The sequence below is a fragment of the Lissotriton helveticus genome, chromosome 2_1, assembly GCF_964261635.1.
Source record: "Lissotriton helveticus chromosome 2_1, aLisHel1.1, whole genome shotgun sequence".
Classification (NCBI taxonomy): Eukaryota; Metazoa; Chordata; class Amphibia; order Caudata; family Salamandridae; genus Lissotriton; species Lissotriton helveticus.
The window spans coordinates 2,082,047,964-2,082,073,730 of record NC_136059.1 but is presented as its reverse complement, the minus strand read 5'-3'; the positions used below and the strand labels follow the sequence as shown (position 1 = coordinate 2,082,073,730).

Genomic DNA, 25,767 nt, shown 5'->3' with positions numbered 1-25,767 from the left:
TTAGCACTAAACATACTATTTAAAAAAAAATCTGATAAAATTGGATTTCAGTCGCTATAAAAGAAATTAAATGACTTCTTTGCAAGAAAACCAAACCTCCGAGAAGAAACATAGGACGTAAGTCGAGAAAAGAAATACATGCAAGGTTCTTCTTTTATCCAGATATGCTATGAAACATACACAAGCAATTAACAGCAAATGTCCGACCTCAGCATGATTCTGAAAGCACATCTTTAAGAAAATGGACCCAACCTCACTGACTTGCAAAAGCTGGCAAGGCCACCCAGCTATGCGAAAGCTTGCACCCTTCCGGTGGTTCTTGAAATCTATTCAATATTTGGGCCTCAATCTCACAGCCACACTCGATACATGGACCCACGCAAACTGGCCCTGCTTCCATTGCTCTATACTGGAAGACCTTTGATGATGGGAATGTTTATATGTTTCCTGGTTGGAGCGGATCGTGGTTATTAAAATGAACGTGCTCCCTCGGGCACTCTACTTCTTCCAAACTCTACCCACCTCAATCCCTCAGGACGAAATTTTGCAACTACAGCCCGATGTGCGCTCCTTTTTTTGGAATGGGCAGTGACCACGAATCTCCAACGATCTTCTGATGCGAGCCAGGGACAGAGGTGGTTTAGCGATCTTACCTTGCGACTCCTACCAAAACGTACTGGACATATGGGACAAATTGGCCGTAACAAGGGAACTGACCACCTTCCCCTTCCCTAACACACTAATTGCTTGCAACCCAGACTGTATACCGGCCTTATCCGCCGGCTCCTTCCAAGAGTGGATGGCCAATCACTGTCTAACATTACGTGACCTCTTCACAGGCACTAACATCAAAACCTTCAAGCAATGCCAAGAAGAGTACAACATTCTTGTGACAGCCAGACTTCAATACGTACAGCTACGACATTGGGCGCTACACCCCTCAATATACCCTGCGGCTGAGCGACTTTTTACTCCCTTCGAGAAACTTGTTCAGGAATGATGAGGATTCACGTGGGCTTATCTCCAATATATACTCCACAGTCCAACATTCCATGCCCCCTGCACTCCACACGTACCAAAGCACGTGGCAGTCAACCAACACTGAGAGCCTATCACCCAATGGGACACGTGGCAGGACATACCTAAAACATTTCACAGTGTCTCCATCCGGGGAAAACAGCGTGCAAGCTTATGTTCCAAAGGAATTACACACCTGCACATCTCTCCTTTCTTTATCCTGGCACATCTTCTCTGTACTGGCAATGTAACACTGAACGAGGGGACTTTTGCCACATATGGTGGTCCTGGACCCTAATAACTACCTTCTAGAAAGAAGTGTAAAGTCATATTAAAGCCACTGTGGCATACCCTCTCCCATTTTCTTATACTGCGATCTTCCTAGGAATTCACCCTTTAGACTTCAAAGCAATGACCCACGCTGACTGGACACTTATTAGTTACATGCTCCAGATAGCATGAAAGCTAGGAGCCCTAGCATAGATGAAAACCAACCGCCTTCCGTGGCACAATGGTTCACCCGTTTATGGCATACCTTAGCAATGGAAAACCTGTCTCATAACCTTACCGGTACAGAATACAAATTCCAATCCAGCGGTGGCCGGCACAGTTAAATGTGGTGGGCGGGGTGGGGTGGGGTGAGTCGACAGACAACGAAATAGGTATAATTAAACAAATAAATACCTATTCCGTCCTCCATTGAATTACCCCCATGCCACGCCCTGCCACAGTGTGCTTACCAGTGCCAGCCGCTGCTGTTCCAAGCACTTGCTTTAACCCCCCAAAACTTTGAGCGGTCCAGCTCTTCTGATAACCCACACTTGATAATGCCCTGGTCATTTGTCTGACAAACCAAAAGTATGTGAGTAACAACCATACATGTACCCCCTACTGCCTTGCTGACAACAAAAAAACTAGGCTTATCACCGGCATTGACCTGGACTCCTATACCCCAGTTCATGTTGTACTTTTGTTTTTCTGTACACTCTTATAAGGATTTCCTGTGAGGTGACCAGTCAGATATTGAACAATTGAACCTAAAGTATTGCAGTCTGATCCACAACATTCTTTCAAATGCTATCACCACTGATGGCATACAGGTCACTCTGTATTTAGTAACTGCATGTGGTTGTAATGCTGTAATGGAACGGTCATCTGCTGAAGCAGTGTTCTGTACAGCAAAGCTTAAAGTAAAAAAAAAGCAAATGGGCCCATGGGATAAGTAAATCTCATTAAAAAAATGCAACAGCTAAAAGTCACTTGCTTATTAATTCACAATAGAGACCCAAGTCTCTTCTTCTTGAACACACATTAGATTTGTCATGAATGGGTTACACCACAATTACAGCTAAAACTAATGCAAAAATATATACTTTGTGTCATCTGCATACACTTTATTTTTACATTAATAAAGAAACTACTCACCCCTAGGGGTTAAGAGTAAGTCTATGTTGGTAATTTAATGGTCAAATTCTCGAATAGATAACACTTTTGTACCTGGAAAAATTTGTAAGCACAAACCAATGCTTATTGAAAAAACAATAATCAAGGTATTTCTTCTTGTGGAGATGACACTTGCGGAAGTATGAAGGCCTGCCAAGTTTAAGTAACAACTAAATAGAAGTGGTCTATGTAAAGGAGATGAACACCCAAAGAGTGGTAACTGTGTGGGTATTTACAGCAACCAGTATTTCAAAAGCTTTTCCCACGCTTATTTGTAATCCTAAATTACATCTACACAATTCTGATTTAAGTTCTGTCAGATATGTGAGATGAGAGACAAAGCAAACAAATTGCATGAAAACTATTCCTATGTAATGACAGAGAACAATAATACATATAGAGAAATATCGATACTTTCCTAAACATGAAGTCTTTGTATAAAGCAGAAATCATGCACATACAGGATAATCAAAACAGGCATATGGCCAACATGAATGCCGATACCATGTATTGGATATGCTTGGGTAATTTAAGATTTGGGCAGTCACAAGTCACTGTAATATTTATACGTTTGCAAACATATCTATAGACCTAGAACTTTTCTGTGAATTGGGAACTAGATATTTAACATTTCTGATATAATTTTAAAATGAGCAGTAAACGCTCAGTATATTTGTTCTATGACTACAAAAGTGCTTCCCTTGATCTCGGATGGGTAAACGGCTGGTTTCTTGAACCAAATCTGTGTGAATTTGACAATGATCATCTCCTCAGCTGACTGTCGCTACATGGGCAAAACAGCCTCTTGTATTAACACATTATACAGGGTTTAAAGATATTAGCAGTGATGGTACTGTGAAATGGTTGAAAGCCACCCTTAGAGTTGGTCTAAACAGTTTGCAAGACTTGGATAGTGAGGATGATGTGCTGCTTGGAACAATCTATAGCACACTATGATCCTCAGTAACTAAGCTTGATAGGAATAAAAAATGCTAGGGTTTTTCACCGTACAATACGTATCGTAGCCATACGTCATGGTATAATTATGAATGTATTCACAGCAGGTACTATTATTTCTCTGCTCTTTGTACCTCAAAGAAATTACCACACTCAATAAGTCCTAAGACACTTTAATAACAGCAAAAGGCCTTTAAATCCATTGCGAGAAATTCAAAAAGAGCTGATGAGGAACTTAAGGGTACACTCCTGATGTCTGTATGTAAAAGACATGAAGACATTCTGGAGATTGCTTTATGAGACCAGTTCAGATAAAAGAATGAGGCCTGATCTCACTATTACTAGGCATGAATGGCACGCTTTGATCAGTGATCTTTATAAGGATAGCACAAATGAAATTGTGAGCAATTTCCTGTTGATTCGGCCCAGGAGTTATATACTTCACTGGCTGAGATTCAACTGCTCATACAGTCTCTCAATAATTCCTCAGATCCTGGGTTCAAAGGGCATCTCTGCAGCATTCCACAAGTCCAGTATACCATTTTGGTCTCTGATCATGTATTATTGAGCGGTAACATTCCCAGCTCTTGCTTAGAAATTGTAATCCCTATACATAAGCATAGACTTATAAATGTAGCAAACAAACTTGCCTTCTATCTATGCCTGATTCTAAAGACAAAGCCTTTTTTACGTTTTAATTAAAAATACCGAGGACTGGGTGTAAAGGGAACAGATTCTTAGATGGTCTCAAGAGCACTTCAGAGCCCAAAGCAGCACTTCTGACTGCGTTACTGAATGTAATTATGAATGTGATTATTCATAAAGAAGTAACTTTAAACAAAAGTTTTTATAATGTTGTGTAATTCAATTTAGTAATGTCTTTGATAGGGTTCACAGAAAGTGATTATGGTCTAAGATGCACGTCTGGAACATTGACTCTGTTTTTGTAGTAAAGTAGCACACGCCTTATTGAGTATAAAGCAAAATTGATAATTGTTCTGATGTTACAAATCAGTTACCTACTAGCTCTGGGGTCAAAGAGGGTTGCATCCCGACCCCTACTCATTTTAACGTCCACTTGGCTGACTCTGTCATTTTAACTGTAAAGGTCAATTGTTATCAGCCCAAACTGAGTTGTAAAAGTATTACCATTACGGCATTCGCTGATGACACATTAGTAATGGATAGAGCACCCATGATCTTCAACAATTCATGGCTATTATTCATCAATGCTGTAAAGAAAATGACCTTAGAATGAATCTATTCACAACTAAACGTATGCTCTTTGGTAAGTACATATGCAAGTTTAATAGTACAGTTGAAGGCGGACAACTGGAAACACAGCACAAACTTATGATTATCTGGGTCGTCTAAGTTATCTTGGTCATCTCAAGAGGCCTCTCTAAAAAAAAAGTAAAAAATGTAAAACGTTTAATGTTGGCTAAAACATTTTTATTCAATTTATAATTCAGTATCTTACTCCATATTTTTAAAGGAAAACTTTACTTTCCCTTTAATCATATGTTTGTAGCTTTTAGTGCTGTAGATTTACATGCTCTGTAGAATCATGCCATCAATTTTGGGCGTGGATATTTACACGTTGTTTGTGTTCAAAGAACTTTTAGTCACAATACGCACTGTTACCTCTCCCTTGGCCTCCAATGTACAAGAGAAAACACTATCTCATACTGCTTTTCATCCCAGCGAGTGAGTAATATTAGTCAGTTACAGTTTAAGTAACATTTTCCGTTTCTAGCATGTGTTGCGTAGATACACATGCTCTGCATAGACAATAAAGTAGTGCCTTTTGTTAATGGTAACCAGCAAGTAGAAGAGACAGGTATGTTGAGCAACAATATTATGACTGTTTGGCTGACTAAGGATACCTGACAGGCCCAGATATCCACGCAGTAGTGTCTGTTGAATTTGTGTACAGCAGACCCCACCTGCAGTAGCATGTAGCACTTTTAAAGATATCTGCGAATGGAATGATTCCCATGAAGACCATAGTTGCTACCTTGCGGATTATGCTCTAGGTCCTCCATATTACATAACCTTAGATGTACTGTAACTTGTTTGCATACACTTCACATTCCATCAGGAAATCCCACCGTTGGAAATGGGAGCTCTTATTTGGAGTTTTTTTAAATGCAACAGAGTTATTATGCTTTTCGGAAATGTTTCGTTATTTCAATATAGTACATTACTACCCCTTTGACATCGTGCATAAAATGCCCTTTCTGCAACTGGGTATGAGTCGAAAACGGGAAAATCAATGGCTTGATTTACAGAAAACAATTAAATCTCTTTGGGAAGAAACTTCAGGTTTGTTCTCAAAACTTTCCTATCCCTGTGGACCATAATAAAATGTTCCTCCTCTGCTGGTGCTTGCAGCTCGCAGAAGGTTTAGTGTTTTGAGAAAAATAATACCAATGAGGAAGGCTACCTTCCAAAACACGAAGTTTGTGTCACAAGAATGAGGTGGCTCAAAGGGAGGCCTCAATATTCTTGTAAGAACTATATTGAGATTACAGACTTCTGCTGGAGGTATTGTAAGAGAAATCACTCTCTTAAGACCCCGGTAAAGGTACTGACCACAGGCATTTTAAACAGTGAAATGTTCTTAGTTCCGCACGTAAGCTGGGACTGCAGCTAAAGGTAAACAGAAGTGTAAGCCAATCCTGCCTTTTTCAAATGCAGTACATAACAGAAGATATCTTTAACGGATGCTGTAAGGTGATCAAAATGTTTTTCCAAACAGTATTGGCCAGATTCTTTCCACTTTGCAGAGTGTCAGTCGGGCTTACATGTGTTGAACAGGATTTGTTTAAAAGTCTCTGGAAGTTGATGGAATAAAGCTAACACCTCAGGCTCTAGACAGCTAGATTCAGTTGGCTAAGGTACAGATGTCTGAGCTGACCTTGATGCTGAATGAGGAGATTTGGTCTCCGCTTTAGCTTCTCATGAAGATGCACCAACATTTCTACCAGAAGTCACGCCCAAGTTGTTGGCATGAGGATGAGGGTCATTGATAGTTCTTGCATCCTTCTCACAAAGAGTGGGGTCAAAGGTAGTGTAGGACTGTAGGCAAATACCCCAGACCAGTTCATCCATAGTGCATTGCCAATTGTCTGTGGGTGCGGATACCCAGAGGCGATGTTTTGGCATTCGACCCAGAAATGAACAGATCAGATCAATTGTTTGAATTCCCCATTTGTGGAAGTACCTGTGAAATACTTGAGGATTCATTCTGTTTAACAGGCCCGCATAATCATTATTCAGTCTGGCAGGTGCTCTGCAACACAGAGCATAAGATTTTTAATGGCCCAATATCAAATGTTTTGGGCCAATGTGAAAAGCTGGAAGGAGTGACCCCCTCTTTACTCTGAATGTAATACATTGCTGTTATGTTGTCTGTCTTTTATGAGAACTATTTGCCTTGAGTGCCAACTGGATTGCTGACAGTCCTAGAAATACATATGGTACTCTTGTTTTTCATGCGTCCAAGAGTCCCACCCCATGAGTGTGGCAGCCGTGGTAATAGCCACTTGCAGTGGAAGGTCCACAAAGGGGTTGCCCACAAACAGATTTTTATTGTTCTACCAAAGGAAAGTTCACTGAGTAACAGGATCGATCAAAACTAGATATGATGAACAAGTTACTTACATTTACTAATATTTTATCTGGAAGAGACTATCTAGTCGCAGATTCCGTACCCTAGAATATTCCACAGGCATATATCACATATCTGGGACTTTTCAAACAGCACGCCTGTGCGCCGGTGGGTGGCGTTGTTGGCTCCACATCGGTGTCATCCATTTCGGGCGTGACGTGCACAGTGCCTTTAAAGGCACCACCCCAGTGTTCTGATGTCAGTTTCTTTTCACAACAGAAGTGTGGAGAAGCGAAGAATACGGACATACTGGTGTGGATTGCTATAGCCATCAGAAGGGAGACCCTACTGAACCAATTCGCAGAGCAGAGAGGATGGAAAGGTCGTAAGGAATCTGCAGCCAAAGTCTGTACCAGATATGGCGTTACCGAACGTAAGAAACTTGTTCATCTGGTTGAGATTTCTAGCAGCAGATTCCTTATCTTCGAATAGGTACCCAAGCAATACCTGTGAAGCTTATCAAACACAAAAGCCCAACAGGATCAAAATACCTGACCATCAAGACTGTAATGCTTCGTAAATGTGTGTAATGATGCCCACGTTACTGCCTGACAGATGTCCAGGATAGGGACTCTGTGAGCTAACACAGTGGCCCCAACCTTGGTTTCGGTAGACTGAACACTCAAGCTCTCAGGTGGTTGCTTTGTGGCTCATGCGTAGCAAATGTTTATGCAGAGCACTATCAATCAATATGGGGCGACAACTCACCTGTAAGGGTCTCAAGGCACTGTGGTGGGGGACGGGAGGTGGTGTCTGCTGTTCAATCAAAAAGCCAGGCCTTGAGGTCCATCCTGAATTGAGGCAGAGATGGGGATTGCCTGAGATGCAGAGGAAGGGAGTTCGAACGAGGTAGGAGAAGGATCTTCCTCCGCGATGGTCCTGCGTATCCATGGGACGTGGCCAGGTCCCGATTAGATACAGGAGCAGAACCCTCTCCTGTTGCTCAAAATCTTCCTTAAGGGGCAGCCTAACCAGAGCACTGATGCTCATGCAAGAATGATTTCGACCTGTTTATACCTGATCTTGCGAACTTTGGGCAGGAATGCTATCAGTGGAAAGGCATACAGGAGGCGGGAGTTCATCTTGAAACAAATAGGGTATCCGAGCAAGAACCGCCTTGAAACACCAGCGAGCAAAACTGCTGACATTGCATGTGCAGTGGTGAACCGATCTAACCAAGGCTCTCCTCACTCTTGAATGAGACTTTGCAACACCTTTGGGTCAAGACTCCATTTGTGATCTGCTAGACATCGAGTTTGTCTGCCCTGGCATTCAGAGAGGCAACCAGGGACTGAACCACCAGGGAAACAGCGCAGGGCCTGTTGACATAGGGTCCACAACCACACCCTACCCTGTTTGTTGCAGTACCACATGGCGATAGTGTTGTCCATGAACACATGTACTAGGCTTTCCTTGATCAAACGAAGAAAGGCTTTTGAAGCCAACCAGATCGCCTGGAGCCCCAGCAGGTTGATGTGACTCATGGACTCCGCCGGACAGCAGAGTCCTCTGATCTTCACCTCTCCCCAGCCTAGGATGAACACCTGTCAATAATTCAGCTATGGCTGGGGAAGTGGGAGAGTTCTGCCACTGACTCAATTGCGGTTAGGCAGCCACCATTGCATGTCTTTTGCAGTTCCCTCCGAGGTCTGGATCAGGTTGAAAATATTCCACCGATGCTGTGCCCACTGGAACTTCAGGGCCCACTGTAGAGCCCTCATATGCCAACGGTCATGTGTCAAAAGAAGGATACACGCGGCCATGAGGCCCAACAGCCTGAGAGTCAGTCTCACTGAAATCCAGGCTAGAGGCTGAAACATCGGAATCATAGCCTGAATTTCCTGGACTCTTCGTTACGGAGAATAGGCCCAAAAGTGCACTATGTCCAGAACGGCCCTGATAAAAGGCAGCATCTCAGAGATGTCAAGTGTGACTTTGGCAAATTGATAGTGAACCCCAATGAAAGCAGGAGGTCCGCTGTAGTCTGAAGGTTGGAGATGACTGTCTGGGGTGAGACTGCCTTCAACAGCCAATCATCAAAGTAGGGAAAGATGGGAAGCCCTGACCTCCGCAGATGTACTGTAACGACTGCCATCACTTTCATGAACACCCGAGGGTTGATGGTGAGTCATAATTGAGCACCAAATGGAGCACAGCAAACAAAGTGCTCATGGCCTACCATGAACCCCAGGTAGCGCCTGTAAGTCCAGACAGAGCTGAGCTAAGGTAAATATTTTGAACCTCTCCTTTTTCAGGAAGAAGTTATATAAGCACATGTCTAGCATAAGAGGAAGGTCGCCATCCTTTAAGGGCACCAAAAATTAGCTGGAATAACCACAACCTACTTCTGATGCCGGCACCCTATGGCTGACTTTTTGGAAAAAAGGAGCCAACACTTCTTGATGAAGCAAAGAGAGATGGCCCTCCGTCAGCAGTCGTAAGTGGGTGGCATGGGTGGGGTTGGATTCCAGAAAAGGGATGGAATAGCCCCGCTGGATGATTTGCAAAACCCAGTTGTTTGAAGTTATATCTTCCAGTGAGGCAGGTGATGGCGAACCTTGGCCCCGACTAGGTGCCCATAGTGCGACAATGGCAAGCTAAAAGGTTTTAGAGGCTGCTGCCAATGGGAGTGTAGGGATGTGGTAGACTGAGCCCACCTCTGACTGGTGGTCCATGTAATCTGTGGGAACGGCGTCCATGACCACGAAAGGGCTGGGAACTCTGTTGGTCTTGGTGGCTGGGCGGGAAAGAATGTGGTTGGTAGGCACCACTTAGCCATGAAAGGCAGACTGGGTTTTGTAAGGGGCCATGGACAGGCCCAAAGACCTCGCCTCAGCTCTGCAGCACTGAGTGTAACTTATCAACAAACAGGCGAGAGCCATCAAAGAGCATATCCAGGAGAGAAGCTAGGACATGCCCAGAGAATCCAGTGATTCTCAACCAGGCGTGGTGAAATCACTCTGCCCAGCGAGTCTGTCATGTAAAGTCTACGTCTGATGTTGAACTTTGCTGTATCTTGCCCATCAGCAATTGCTTGATAGAGTATGGCTTGGGCCTTCTCCGAGACCAAGGATAGCACTTGCGCCATCTAATCCAACTGAGTACATTGATAGCAACCCAAAAGGCATGCAGTGTTCATCAACCAGAGTGGTAGTCTGGTGGAAGACAAAACCCTTTTACCGAAAGTAACAAGCCTTTTGGGTTCCCTAATGGTGGAGTGGTAGGGAATGTACCGGGATTGATCTAGGTGAGGAAACTGAGGTCCTGCGGAAAGTTGGCAGCAGGCACAGAAGTCCCTGTGCAAGGCTTGGGCCAGGCCGCCCGATGGGAGTTAAGGTTCAGAAGGGGCGACGCCCCCCTGAAGCACTTCTGTCAAGATCATCATCTTGACTACCACTGTGGGCAACTGATGGTTCAAGACCTTCGCATCACCATTGTGAATGAAGCACCCTCCTAAATAGCCATGGTAGAGGTAGAGGCCAGGTCAGTGTCTGGTGGGGTGTCCTAACCACTGACATCCGCCAGTTCCCCGTACCAGCTGTCCTCTTTGTCATCAAGGGGATGCTTAAGGGGACCCCTCCTAATCGTCACCCTCTACAGGCCTGTCAAAAGAAAGAGGCACTTGCTCCGACTTGGAAGGCATGGCACTGGTCGGTGCAGGAGTCTGGGGACATCCTCAGGCTCCATATTAGAGATGTGCTTAACAAGGGGGCAGGTGCTGCAGCAGGGTGTCAGCAGTGCCCTCACTGGAGCTGGTGCCGATGAAGGTCTTAGTCTCACAGATAGCGCTGCTCCGGTTCCAACACCAGAGCCAAGGGACTCGACTGGCACCGATTGAGAACCCCCGGGCGAGTACCAGCAGTGACCTCTCCCGAAGGTGCTCCACAGGAGTCAGGCCCCCCAACTACATAGGCTTATGAAAACTCATTGAGTTGGGCGAGAGTCGCTCCAGCAAACTATGGGATGTGCAGAGCCGTCCCAGGCACAAGCTCCACCTTGGAACAAGGCCTAAAGTGCCAACACTCCCACCCCAGGTCTGAAGACTTGCGACCGGCATGGAGAAGCCAAAAGTATGCTCCAACTTATTGTTTCTTGTAGAATTTACCCAACAACCTAGATCAAGACAACGATCATCAGGAGTGGCTCGCCAAGTGGTCCCAAGACCTTCTGTGCAACTAAGATCCAGAGCGTGGCAGGGTCGTCCGACATCAGGCGTGGCAGTCCTTCCATGTCTTGGAGTCGTGGTCCTACTCCAAGCACCAGAGGCAAACCAGATGAGGGTTTGTCATAGATTTTTAACAATTGGTCTGTTGGCTTCTTAGGGGATATCCCTAACACACCAGGAGATAAGTCTTGACAAAAAGTCGACAAAAAAATGAGTAAAAAAAGATTGGGGGTAACACTCTCTGATCTGCGCTGACTGCCCCCCCCCCAAAACAAAATCCAGATGTCTGTGCACTGAGGTTGGTCCTATTTAGGCACTACGCATGTCACTGCCGGCGCGGATGACGTGGAGCTGAACAATCGCCACCTATAGGCCTGCGGGGTACTGCTTGAAAATATTTAGATCCAGTTTGATGCCTGGAGAATATTTAAAGGTAAACAACCTGGGGTCAGAAGTCTCTTTCACATATCTGTTCCACAAATGTGAGCTTTCTTTTTTTAGATGTTTATTTTTCCTTGCATAATAGGTACCAAATTTACCATAACTATATATTTCAATCACAGACAAATTATTATCCTAAGTGTTCTTGTATTGAATGTAATTATACAAGAAAAACAGGTCTTTTACTACACACAGACAAAGATCAGATTCTTTAAAAAACTAGGCAGTCTTCTCTTCCACATTGTCTCTTCTTTGACTAGTTACCGACTTCTTACTCTTCAAGCTCATGTCAGTCTTGTTTACCCAAAGACTGAAATAATGAATAGCTCCATGGAAATGTGGAACACCAGCTAATGTGAGTTTAGGTCCTGTAATTTGTAACCTAAAAGCAATTAATTAAAACATCATGTAAAAGTATTGATTTTTTAATTTTTCTAATTGTTACGATGTCATTTTTAAAATGATTATATGTGATTTTGAAGGGAAAAAAACTCAAGCAAAAATGTCCTGGAAAAGCCTTATCGAAGATACACTTTCTTTCAATTTTTAAAAATGAATGGGATTTCCAGAATGGGGGATCTATCAAGGCAAATGCACCTCATGTCGAAAACATCCCCTTACGTTTCTTTTTCCCTTGATAAAAAAACCCGGACTTGCCTTTTAGGAATGAAAAGTTTCACATTCTTCCATAGCACTCGTCTTGCCTCTTCATCACCTCTCTTTTCTTTTTTTTATCTCTTTATCCTTCTTCCTATACACCTCCAGGTAATACCCTTCCTCTCCAACAGCTGTGTTTTAATTTCTTTTGGACTCTGCCGCAGATGTTTACCCTAGGACCTCAATCCTTATCTCATTATTACTGCCTCTATCCTTGCTATTTCCAAACACAGTTATGCCAAGTCTATACCCGAGTACTTCTTATTATATCGTGGTGTCTCTTTCTGTAGACAATGTATCACTAATAATACCCATGTGACACTTCTCTTACCTATACAGTAATACATATACCAACACATTTGTGTACCTACCTAAGCCTAATCCAGAGTATATTTACATCTACGAATAGTACATCTAACCTTACCTATAACCGACTACACCTACCTACATCCTAGTGACTCATATCTGCCCTATAACCTACCACTCTACATCTACCCAATACCTAGTATCTCTACCCTTGACTGCTCATTAGTAACTCTTACCTCTGCTATACCCAAGTAATGTACCTTTACTGTAGAACCTATATCCCTATTTATCACTTATATCCATCTCTATACCATAGGCACCTCTGCCCTGTACATCCATCCCAACCTTTATTGTAGTATATCTACTGTTACCTACGCCTTAGTACTGCTAACCTTATCTATTCCCTAGTAGTTCAACGCGATCTATCACCTCTAACCATAAGAATACTGTAATGTCAGTATCCATTCCTTAACTCCAATACCTCTCTGCTAGTCAATCACCTCTACCTCTGTCCATATCCTTGTACATCAGCACATGTACCTACCCTAATTCCTTTACTGCTGCATACACACCAATACATCTTCCCCCACCGCCCCCGCAATGACCCCTTTGCTACCTAAGTATTTTTGTGAACCATCTTCTTATCCTACGTGCCCCATTTTACTGATGTCTATTTTTTGACAAATTTCCTCAAATTGACGGAGGAATGATTTTTCCTAATGTTCGAAATTCACCAAAATGGCGTTTCACCAGCGGCGGTTTTTAAGGAAGAAGATTTCCCTTCAATTTTATTTCTTTCTCAAATGCAGTAGAGCTGTTGATCACATGGAACTTATGAGTTAACAGTTTTTTCTCATAAAAGTAAAGATATGCTAGCAACACCTATGTTTATGCAATTGACAATAATAAAAGGACAAATATATGGTCGAAATTATTCAAATTCAACAAATACTCACCTGATCAATCTGTTCTGGATTTGATGAAGAGAAGGAAGCTCTGACATATGGACACGGCTTTGACTTGTCAATCACAAAACCAATCCCCGGAGCAAACAACACCTAAGCAGTAACGGTAAGATACAACTATTTAGAGCATTAAAAGTAACTGGCAAAAATGTATTTTTTAGCAACAGTTTCCAAACACTGGCGCTGACTGACGAAAATGGATCCCAAATTTGAGCCACATTCCCAAATGTTTTTACATAATTAGTGCAACTTAAGTTGTGAGAAGAAATGTGTTTGGGATTTAAAATCTCACATTCAGAATGAAGAATCAGGATAAGAGGAATTTTAACAGTGCAAACTACTAATACGACAGCTGATGAACTAATATAATGGAAGAGTGTCGCCCCATGTATGTTTAGCTAGCCTTAAGATTGTGAAAAACTGCTAACTCCATATTTTTCTCTTTTTGCATGGACATTTCTATGCTGGAAACACTCCAGGATGCATAAAAAGCATGTAATAATTGTATTTAGGTGTATGTAACAAGCGCTCGCAATTTCGAAGCGGTATAGGGGACAGCATTTCTACTCAGGAATCAAGGAAAACAAAATAGGTTAAATTTGCATGTGCACATTTCCATATCAGTAACTCTTGCATATTCTTCATACGGAGTACAGCCTGCATTAGTACATAATGGCAAGCAGAGTATTCCTGGAAATATATGATGTTGGTAGTCAAGTCAATATCTTTATTCGATCTTCCAAAAGTAGATCATAAAAGATAAACATAGAACAAAAGCACACAACAAAAACATGAGAAAATATGCAACATTTAAAACCTTGAAAAATAAGTTAAAAACATGCTAACCCTTTCCGCAATGAAATACAATTAAAAACTTCAACTTGGAGGGTTCAAAAGTGCATTAGTCAAATTTCACCAACATGTTGGAAAACCTAAACCATGAAGTGCAGGTATGCTCGCAAAAACTTAATTTAGAACAGCATGCTCCTCCTCTGAGCTAACATACACTTCAAAAAACTAGCAACCGAGTGGCAAGTGTCATAATAGTTGAGTTGCTGTAAAAAGTGTAAAACAGCTTTACACTTGGAAATCTTCTACCTACATAACAATGGCTGTAATAATCTCCTTGTAAAAGGTATGTAGTAATTACCAAAGAAGACAAAGAGCAATAGGGACTGGTTTGAATGTGTGTCGCATGGGCAAATACCTATGCCTGCAGTGGAGTATTGTCCTAGTGGAAAACATAGCAACCAGCGAATCTAGTCAATTACGTTCGCTCACACATTTGTCACATAAAGTAAGTAGGGAACAATTTCAGGAGATATTTGAATTATGCAATAATCTCTTAGCACAGGTTTTGCCACCTCCAGTGTCTCCCTAGTTGCCTGCCTGTGCTTAATAAAACTGTCTTGGACCCAATCAGGGCCGGACTGGCCATAGCGGGCACCGGGCAATCCCCCGGTGCGCTGCACGGGTGGGGGCTGGTTTTGGGCCCCTGGGGGCCGTTTTTGGTACAGGGACGTTTTTGCAGCATAGCTGTAAAATCGGCCCTGTACCCAAATTGGCCGAAAACCGGCCCCGGCAAAGAGCTCGGCGGCACCTACACCTCCGAGTGGGGAGGGGGGCCTTCCGAGCACTTTGCCAGGGCCAGTTGTGCTTCCCAGTCCGGCCCTGGACCCAATGTTTATCTTTTTTCGTAATAGACCCAGGATTCTCAAACAAATGAACGCAGCCCAAGGCTGAAAAGGAGTCTTTAATGTGTTTTAACCATGGAATGGTCAGGACATGACTGCAAGAAAGAAAAATCTCTAATGACAGCACGATTACGCTCGGCTTCCTTGTTCGCTAAAATTGAGCTCCAGAGGACTAAAGGGTCTGCAATAATGCTTTCTGGCATGTACTCCACGCCTACTTCCTGATGCAAAGGAAAATGCGGCTTTGAGGGGGGGAACCCAACAGCCGACAACAGAATCTGTTCCCCTCCACCTGCATTGCCCCGAATACCCATACTATGCATTACAGTTGGCAAATATTTCCAGTTACATATCTCTAAGATCGGGCGACCTGTTTTCTGCCAATGCATGGCGCAAGCGAAAAGGTGGTGCCCAACACTTGAGTAAAGTGAATTATTTTGCCTCTTAGGAAGGATAACCAAGTACATGCATCATCAATGTCCAGACCAAGGTAGGGAAAGGAGCTCACCTTGTCCAGTATTCCGCCACCTATGCTTAAAGTATGGGTTTTAGTATTTCTGGGGCAACATAACATTGTAAACATTTTAGTGCAGGTAGTCTCCATTTCTAGACCATCATGGATAGCATAAAACTTCAGATTCATTGGCTGTTCTAGCAAGAAGGACCACCCCATCCGCATATAATAGTGCAGGCACAGACTTTTGCCCAACACGTTCTAGGTCCACCGTAACAGATACAAACGTTCTTTCCTGATCATTAATATGGAATAGAAAGAGTTTGGGGCGAGAATGCAAACATGGCGGACCCCTTGGTTGACTTAAATAAATTGGGTACATTTACTAGCATCTCCAAATCTCATGGACGCCGTAAGGTCCTGGTGTTAAAGTCTTCAAAAAGAGGCCAGCCCTACTTCGAGACCCATGGTCTCTAGGATAGCCACAACTTGGATTTGCTGCCACAAGGCGCTCAATAGATCCATGAACACCAAATGGATAGAAGAGCCCTTGCCATATTTATAATTAGCTATTATGAGGTGACGATTGAGGCACTGTACGATTATTCCGAGCCCATCCTAAACCCATTTTGTACCTGAGAGAGAGCAGAACTTTCCTTAATCCAGGTGAGATGTTCCAAGACTATCCCAATGATTCTTGCCACTGAATCGAGAAGGGATTTCGGGTGATTGTACCTTGGGTCGTGGACGTTGGATTTTTTAAATAAAGGGACAACTGTTGTGAGCTAAGATGGAGGCACCCCAGAACAACATAAAGAATTAAATACATAGGTGAGCATGGGTCCAAGCTGAATAACTCAGAGGAACACCATTCGGCACGGTGCCTTCTTGCAGCGTCTATTGAGAATAGCTTTAAACAACTCTTCCTCCCTGAAAGACAGATTAGCACAGGAGGGACTGGCCCTCTGCTGTCATCAATTGACCCACCACTAGGTGAGTACACAGCTGAGAAGTGCCCCAACCAGGCCTCCACCGTGATGTGGACAGTAACTGTGTCGGAGGGCGTTGAAGGAGATAAAGCTGACCGGACTGCCTTCCAAAACGTTTGAGAGTCTTTCTGCTGACAAGCACCAACAGAAGCCTCCCATTGCTTCTCCTTTATGGAGAGCTTCTTTTTCCTTAAAGCCAGGGCATAAGCTTTTCTACTTGTTACAACTGCACACTGGTCTGTGGGAGACTGTTTTAGCGCCTGGCACAGATTTTCGTTTGCTACTCTATAGTTTTTATCAAACCAGGATTTGTTGTGAGTAGGGGCTCGCGCTTTTGATCTAGACAACAACCCTTTAATTTGTGTTTAAAGGGCAGTCAAGTGGTTCAGTATCTAACTGGGATGTTGAACGTCCAATTTGCAAGAGTTCACCAGCGCCATACTATAGCTTCCATAGCATTAAAATCGATTTCCAGAGAGAGGGGATCAACAATTGTTGGTGATTAGGAAGGCAGAAAACCTAAATTGGCATTAAAAACGCAGACAAAAGCAAGTTAAAAGGACTTTTACCCTGTGCCTCTTTTTCAGCTAGATCAATCAATTAGAGAAAATTGGCCCTGGAAATTAGTTATTATAGAAATTCACCATGTAAACCCTATATTTTACACCCCAGCAAAGGTTAAACGCCTGAACCTTGCACTGGTCTGCGGCAATGGGTCAAACTGAGCAGCCAATATAGACTTTGAACCAGGCTGCCAGCCCCCATTTAGCGTAACCAGTGTGTGAGGGTAGGGCAGGGAGGTTAAAACACATGTAACCATCAAATATCACATTGTTCACCTCCTAGGTTTCCTGCATAAATACTATGTCGTAGTCTAAGATGAAAGATTGCCAACCTTCAATATGACCTTTTGAAGCCAAATCAGCCACAGTCAAACTTTCTCCACCCCTCTTCCCCCTTTCTGCATGTCTGTTGCTTCTTTCTGCACTTCTCTTGGCTCTTTTCTACCCCTCTTCCCTCTTTCTGCATCTCTGTGGCTTTTTTCTGCACTTATCTTCTGGTTTTCTGCACCTCTGTTGCTTCTTTCTGCATCCCTTGTGCCTCTTTTTGCACCCCTCTTCCCGCTTCTTGCACCCCTGCTGCCTTTTTGTGTTCCTTCTTTCTGCACCTCTCTAGTTTCTTTCCGTATCCCTCTTTCTCCACCCCACTTCCTGCAGCTATGTTGTCTATTTATGCACTTCTCTTGCTTCTTTCTGCACCTCCCGTGCTTCTTTTTGCACCCCTTGTGCCTCTTTCTGCACTACTCTTGCCTCTGTTGCTTCATTCTGCACTTCTCTTGCTTCTTTCTCCACCCCTCTTACTCCTCTCTGCACTCCTTTTGCCTCTTTCTGTACCTCTGTTGCTTCTTTCTGTACTTCTTTTGTTTCTTTCTGCACCTCTCTTGCCTCTTTCAACACCATCTTCCCCCTTTCTGCATCTGTTGCTTTTTTCTGCCCTTCTCTTGCTTCTTTCTACACCTCTGTCCCTTTTTTCTGCAACACGTGTGCCTCTTTCTGCACTCCTCTTGCCTCTTTCTGTACCTCTGTTGCTTCTTTCTCCACTTCTTTTGTTTCTTTCTGCACCTCTCTTGCCTTTTTCTCCACCCCTCTTCCCCTTTCTGCATCTGTTGCTTTTTTATGCACTTCTCTTGCCTCTTTCTGCACCTGTCCCTTCTTTCTGCAACACTTGTGCCTCTTTCTGCAAACCTCTTCCCTCTTTCTGCTCTCCTATTGTCTCTTTCTGCACCTCTGTTGCTTCTTGCTACACCTCCATTGCCTCTTTCTGCATTTCTCCTGCATGTTTCTGCACCTCTCTTTCCTTTGTCTGTTCCTCACTGCTTCTTTCTGCACCCCTCTTCCTTCTTTGTGCAACTCTCTTGCCTCTTTCTCTACCTCTCTTGCCTCTTTCTCTACCACTCTCCCCTCTTTCTTTAACACTCTTGCCTCTTCCTGTACCTCTGTTGCTTCTTTCTGCACTTCTCTTGCTTCTAACGCACCCTTCGTGCCTCTTTCAGCACCTCTGTTGGTTATTTCTGCACTGCCCTTGCTTCTAATCTGCTACTCTCTTGCATATTTCTGCGCTTCTCTTGCCTCTTTCTGCACCTCACTTGCCTTTCTCTGCACCTCACTTGCCTCTTTCTGCACTTTTCTTGCTTCTTTCCACACCTCTGTTGCTTCTTTCCACACCTCTCTTGGCTCTTTCTATACTTCTCTTGCTTGTTTCTGCACCTCTCTTGAGTCTTTCTTCACCTCTGTTGCCTCTTTCTGTTCCTTACTAGCTTCTTTCTGCACCCCTCTTGTCTTTTTTCACCTCTCCTGCCTCTTTCTGCACCCCTGTTGCACAGGTTACTTACCTTCGGTAACGATATATCAGTAAGAAACATTAGTAGTGATAGATTCCTTACCTTAGAATTACCCCCAGGCATCAGACTGGATCCAGGTTTTTTTTTCATCAGCAGTACCCTGCGCATCAGTAGGCGTTGCCGTGTGGCTCAGCGTGCATCGTTGGCGCCGGGATGACGTCGCCGGAGCTACTTAGATGCGTCCACGCACGCGGACATCAGTTCTGTACACGACTTTCCGCGCCAGGAGCGCAGAGCCATGCAAGAAACTGACCACTGATACCATGAAACTAGGGCCCTGAAAGGGATGACCTTAACCCTAGAAATCAGAACAGGGAGGATGAGTGGGGTGGTAAGAAATCTATCACTATATATGTTTCTTACAGATATATCGGTACCAAAGGTAAGTAACTTGTGCATCTGAAAGAAACACGTAGTGAAATCTTCCTTACCTTAGAATCGATACCCCAGCAATGCCAACCCCGGTGGGGGGTCTGCGAACAAAGATAACACCAGAAAGTCCTGGAGAACAGAATAGCCGAAGAAGCAGTCTCTCCGGACTTGGCTGTCCAGGCAGTAGTGCTTGGTAAACGTGTGCAGCGAGGCCCACGTAGCTGCCTGACAGATGTCATGCAAGGGAACTCCCCGTCCCAGAGCAGTAGTGACTGCCGTCGCCCTGGTAGAGTGGGCGCGCAACCCCACCGGAGACTCCTTTTTAGCCAAAGAGTAATAAACCTTTATGCACAGAACGACCCACCAAGAGATGGTCCGCTTGTGCACAGCTCAACCTTTCTTGGTGCCCACGTAGCTAACAAAGAGCTGGTCATCCACCCGGAAGTGTTGTGTGCGGTCCAGATAGAAAGAGAGCGCAGGTTTTGGGTCCAGACGGTGTATCCTCTCTTCCTCTTTTGAGGGATGCGGAAAGAAGGTGGGCAAAGTGATGGTCTGCCCGATGTGAAAGGCAGTGACAATCTTTGGCAGAAAAGAAGGACGAGTCATTAGAACAACGTTGCCTGGAAGGACAGAGAGAAAAGGAGGCTTAGAAGAAAGCACTTGGAGCTCACTCACTCTTCTGGCAGAGGTGATGGCAACCAGGAAAGCAGTCTTTAAAATGAGGAGACGAAGAGGGCAATTGTGAAGTGGCTCAAAGGGAGCACACACCAGAAGAGTAAGAACTAGATTCAAGTCCCACTGAGCATCACAAAAGGAACAAGAGGAAACATGTGCGTGATGCCTTCAAGAATCTATTTACAACAGGGGACTTGAAAAGGGATGGCTGATCTGGAAGCCTTAAAAAGGTGGAAATAGCTGAGAGATAGCCCTTGATAGTGCCCAGAACAGAGCCCTGCTGGGCCAAATAGAGAAGAAAAAGAAGAACCTCTGAAAGAGGGGAAGAATGGGATCCACAGCCGTTGCTGTGCACCATGCCACAAACCTATTCCGTCTGCAGGCGTATACCGTCTTAGTGGAGGGATGCCTGGCTGCCAAGATAACATTACAGACTTCGGGAGGCAGGTCGAAAGACATCAACTGCCGCAGCTCAATCTCCACGCAAGGAGGAGGTGACTGGACAGGTTTGGGTGGAAGACCGTCCCCTGCTGCTGCGACAGAAGATCCACCTGAAGAGGCAGACAGATCGGGGCACGATGCTCATAATGAGTAGCTAGCAATACCATACTCTTCGAGCCCAGTCCAGAGCCACAAGGATGACTTAGGCCCGGTCCCCCTGATCTTCTTCAGCACTCTGGGCAGAAGTGGTATAGGCGGAAAGGCATACAACAGACCGCAACTCCACTCGTCGAGCGAGTACTGCCTTGTAAATTCTATCTGCAGAACTGATGACATTGCGCGTTCTCTTCAGTGGCGAATAGATCTATCAAGCTTTCCCCATTGCTGAAAAAGACCTTGAGCCAAGTCCGAGTTCGGACGCCATTCGTGATCCATCATGCACCGGCGGCTGAGTTAGTCCGCCCTGGCGTTCAAAGAACCTGCCAGGTGTTGAACCACCAGGGACAAGCCAAGCCCAGAGGCGCAGAACCTCTTGGCATAGGGTCCACGACCCGACCCCGCCCTGTTTGCTGCAGTACCACATGGCGGTGGTGTTGTCGGTGAACACCTGCACTACTCTCCTCATGACAGAAGGAAGAAATGACTTCAGAGCAAGTCGGATCGCCCGAAGCTTCAGAAGGTTGATGTGGAGCTTGGACTCCGCCGGAGACCAGAAGCATCTGATCTACGCCTCCATGTGGCCACCCCATCCCAGAAGGGACACGTCCGTCACAACTGTATGTTCCGGTTGGGGAAGGGAGAGGGATCTGCCACTGACCCAATCGTGATTCGTGAGCCACCACTGCAATTGCTGTGCAGTGCCCTCCGAGATCTGGACGTGTTCGGACAGGTTGCCCTGATGCTGTGCTCACTGGAACTTCAGGTCCCACTGCAGAGCCCGCATATGCCATCTGGCATGATCCACCAGCAGGATGCAGGAGGTCATCAGACCCAGCAGTCGAAGGGTCATCCTGACCAAAACCCGGGACAGAGCCTGAAAGATCGGAACCATAGCCTGAATGTCCCGGACTCGCTGCTCGGGAGGATAAACCCGAAACTACGCAGACTCCAGAACCACTCCAATGAAAAGGAACGTCTGTGAGGGAATCAGGTGCGACTTCGGCACGTTGATGGAGAACCCCAGCAAATGCAGGAGTTCGGCCATAATCTGGAGGTGGGAGACAACTGCCTGGGATGAGCCCGCTTTTAACAGCCAGTCATCAAGAAAGGGGAAGACTGAAACTCCTGATCAGCGCAGATGAGCTGTGACCACCTCCATCACTTTTGTGAACACCAGAGGGGCGCTGGTAAGGCCAAAGGGAAGCACGGTGAACTGAAAATGCTTGTGCCTACCGTGAATCCCAGGTAGCGCTGGTGGGCAGGCAGGATGGGAATATGAAAATAGGCGTCCTGCAAGTCCAAAGCCACCATCCAGTCTTGCGGGTCCAGGGCAGACAAGACCTGAGTAAGTGTGAGCATCTTGAACTTCTCCTTTCTGAGGAAGTGATTGATGTTTCGAAGGTCTAAGATAGGACGCAGGCCCTTGTCTTTCTTTGGAACCAGAAAGTAGTGGGAATAACAACCACAACCTACTTCTGGTGTCGGAATGCGTTTGATGGCCCCCTTGGCCAAGAGGGCAGCAACTTCCTGCTGGAGAAGTGGCAAGTGATCCCCAAACATGCGGTGGAAAGGAGGTGGCATTGCTGGAGGGGTTGTCTTGAAGGGGAGAGAGTAGCACCCACTACCCGAAGTGATGTTGCAAAAGTAGTGGAGATGATGACGTATTCGTGCACCCACTGGCGTCTGACGGGCCTGAAAGGTTGGACTAGGAAGGCTTGGAAGTGGATGCTGCGGGGTGGAGGTGGACTGACGCGCCCGCTGGCCCCCTGAACCGTCTAGAGGGTTCCCACGTCCGCGGCCACGCTGAGGTTGTTGCTGCTGTGGTCTGTGGCTCTGTGAACGCTGTGGGGCGCCCCTTCCGTGGCAACGAAAGTAATGAAAAGCAGATGGCCCAAGGACTTGGCCGTAGCCCAGGAGTCCTTGAAGCGCTCCAACACTATCTGCCTTATGGCCAAAAAGGCGAATGCCATCAAAGGGCATGTCCATCAGAGTGTTCTGGACATCGACCGAGAAGACAGTGGTCCTCAACCAGGCGAGGCTCCGAAGCGCCACCGTCGTGGAAATCGACCTGCCCAGTGAGTTGGCAGTGTCTAGCCCACAACGTATGGTGAACTTAGCTGCATCTCTCCCAGCCGCAATCGCCTGGGAAGGAACTACCCGAGCCTCCTCTGGGCAGTTTGGCAGCACCTGTGCAACCTTGTCCCACAGAGAGTGGGTATGACGGCCCAAGAGGCATGCGGTGTTCAACAACGGCAGCCCTAAGCTGGCAGATGAAAACAGTTTCTTATCAAACTGATCCAGCTTCTTGGATTCCCTATCCGGAGGTGTGGTAGGGAACGCGCTCTGGGATGTAGAGGTTTGGACAACCAAGCTCTCAGGGGTGGTGTGTTGGGTAAGGAAGAGGGGGTCACCCGGAGCCGGGTGATGGCTTTGGGCCACGTTCCTATCCACAGGAGACACTGTGTTGGGTCTGGACCAAGTGCCCAAGAGAACGCAAGGGCTCCGAAGAGGTAGCCGCCGGCTGGAGCACTTCTGTCAGGAGATTAGTCCTGACGGCCACCCTAGGGAGTTCGAGGTGGAGAGCCTCGGCCGCCCTACCCAACACCACTGCTTAACTGGCACCCTCCTCCGTAGCCACGGTAGGAGGAGACAGCATGCCAAGGTCAGGAGAGGTATCAAGACCACTGGCCTCCCCCAAATCCTCTGCCCAGTCCGGATCATAAGCACAGTCCCGTGTTAGAGGGTCCTCAGACCCCTCCCAGTCCTCCCCTTCCTCCGTAGTCTGTGGAACAGGCTCAAAATAAGGAAGAGGGCATAAGGCACAAAAGGGCCAATCGGCATTGGGTGATGTCGATCCCGCACTGTGTCCGGGTCGAGGCTGAACCTGGGGATGACGTTGTCTCGAGGAGCAGGCGACATCGGGAGCGGTGCCAGGGAGATCGGCGCCAGTGGAGGTGTCATAAGGTCAACCGGCATCAATCGGGATCTAATCCCGGATCCTTGGGGGGCCTGCGGCGTCGGGCCAGAGCCGCCAGCGACACCGGGGCTGGGGCCGCCAGAGATGGTAAAGCAGGACCCCCAGTCTGGCCCGCAGGCGCACCGGAGGGGCCAGACAGCCCAAAGAGTCGGGTCATGGCAGCAAGAAACTCTTGCACCTGAGCAGGCGTCGCCCCCGCACCCGGAAAGTGGGGGGTAGACTGGAGGAGATGTCACAGGCTTCGCTGGAGCCGGGGGGTGGTTACGCCCGCACCCTCAGCATCGACGGACGAGGGGAAGTCGAAGAGCGACAAAGCTTCTTCGACTTCTTCTTGGAATGCTTTGACTTACCTGACCCAGAGTGCGAAGACTTAGATCCAGAAGAATGATGGTGATGACTCTGCGACCGGGCCCTCGATCTCCCATGGGACCTCGAGCAGTGTGGAGCCGACTGGCGGGCTTTAAGCAACTTTCGGGACTGCTCCGGCACCATGGCAGACTTATTGTCGCGACCCAGGCAGTAGAGACATACACGGTGTGGGTCCGTCACCGACATAATGCGGTGACAGTCTCCACAGTTCTTGGACCCGGGCATCCCTACGACACCAGGAGTCGATCGACTCGAAAAGATGAGGTAAAAGGCCGATAAAAACTCAGTCAAAAAGTGACTGGGGGTACTTGCTCTTCCCGGATCTGCGCTTGCTGGCGCGGAAAAAGAAAGAACTGATGTCAGCGCGCGTGGACGCGTCTAAGTAGCTCCGGCAACGTCATCCGGGCGCTAACAACGCACACGGAGCCGCACGACGATGCCTACCGACGCGCAGGGGTACTACTGACGAAAAACTTTCTGGATCCAGTCTGATGCCTGGGGGTAATTCTAAGGTAAGAAATCTATCACTACGTGTTTCTTTCAGATCCCTCTTTTTGCACCTTTCTAGGCTGTTTCAGCACCTCTCTTGCCTCTTTCTGTACCTCTCTTGTCTCTTTGTGCACCTCTTCTACCTTTTTCTGCACCTCTCTTGCCTCTTTTTACATCTCTATTGGTTTTTCCCGCACTTCTGTTGCTTCTTTCAGCAATTCTCTTCCCTTTTTCTTCACTTCTATTGTTTGTTTCTGCACCTCTGTTGCCTCTTTCTGCATCCCTCTTCCTTCACCTCTCTTCCCTCTTTCTGCACATTACCTGCCTGTTTCCGCACCTCTCTTGGCCCTTTCTGTACCCTCTGTTGCTTCTTTCTGCACTTTTTTTGGCTCTTTCTGCAACCTTTGTGCCTCTTTCAAGAACTCTGTTGCTTCTTTCTTCACCCCTCCTGCCTCTTTCTGTACACCTCTTGTCTCTTTGTGTACCCCCTTGCCTCTTTCTGCACCTCTGATGGTTCTTTCTGCACTGCTCTTGCTTCTTTCTGCACCTCTTTTGCAAATTTCTGCATCCCTCCTGCCTCTTTCTGCACCCCTCTTCCCTATTATTGCTCCACTTGTCTTGCTTCTTTCTGCATTTCACTTGCTTCTGGTTGCACTGCTCTTGTTTCTTTCTGCACCTCTTTTGCAAATTTCTGTATCCCTCTTTCGTCTTTCTGCACCCCTGTTCCCTCTTTCTGCACCTTTCTTGCCTGTTTCTACACCTCTCTTGCCACTTTCGGCACCTCTGTTGTTTCTTTCTGCACTTCTCTTCCCTCGTTCATATATCTGCACCCCTCTTGCCTCTTTCAGCAACTCTGTTGCTTCTTTCAGCACGATCTTGCTTCTTTCTGTACCCCATTGGCCTCTTTGTGCACCGCTCCTGCTTCTTTCCGTACCTCTCTTGCCTTTTTCTGCAGTTCTCATGCCTCATTCTGCACCTTTTTTGTTTCTTTCTGTACATTTCCTGCCTCTTTCAACACCTCTGTTGCTTCTTTCTGCACCCCTCTTGCCTCTTTCTGAATCCCTCTTGCTTCTTTTGGTACCCCTTCCCCTCTTTCTGTACCTCTCTTGCCTCTATCTGCATG

General features: G+C 46.1%; 1 protein-coding gene across 7 annotated transcripts in view; it reads right to left on the bottom strand.

Annotated features, from left to right (window-relative positions):
• LOC144819055 (kynurenine/alpha-aminoadipate aminotransferase, mitochondrial-like) overlaps positions 1-25,767 on the bottom strand; it is a 442,105-nt gene that overhangs the window by 35,144 nt on the left and 381,194 nt on the right. For all 7 annotated transcript variants that reach the window (XM_078677063.1, XM_078677064.1, XM_078677069.1 and 4 more), the window contains one exon: positions 13,616-13,717. In XM_078677063.1, the coding sequence (XP_078533189.1) occupies positions 13,616-13,717 (102 nt within the window). The remainder of the gene's footprint in view (positions 1-13,615; positions 13,718-25,767) is intronic.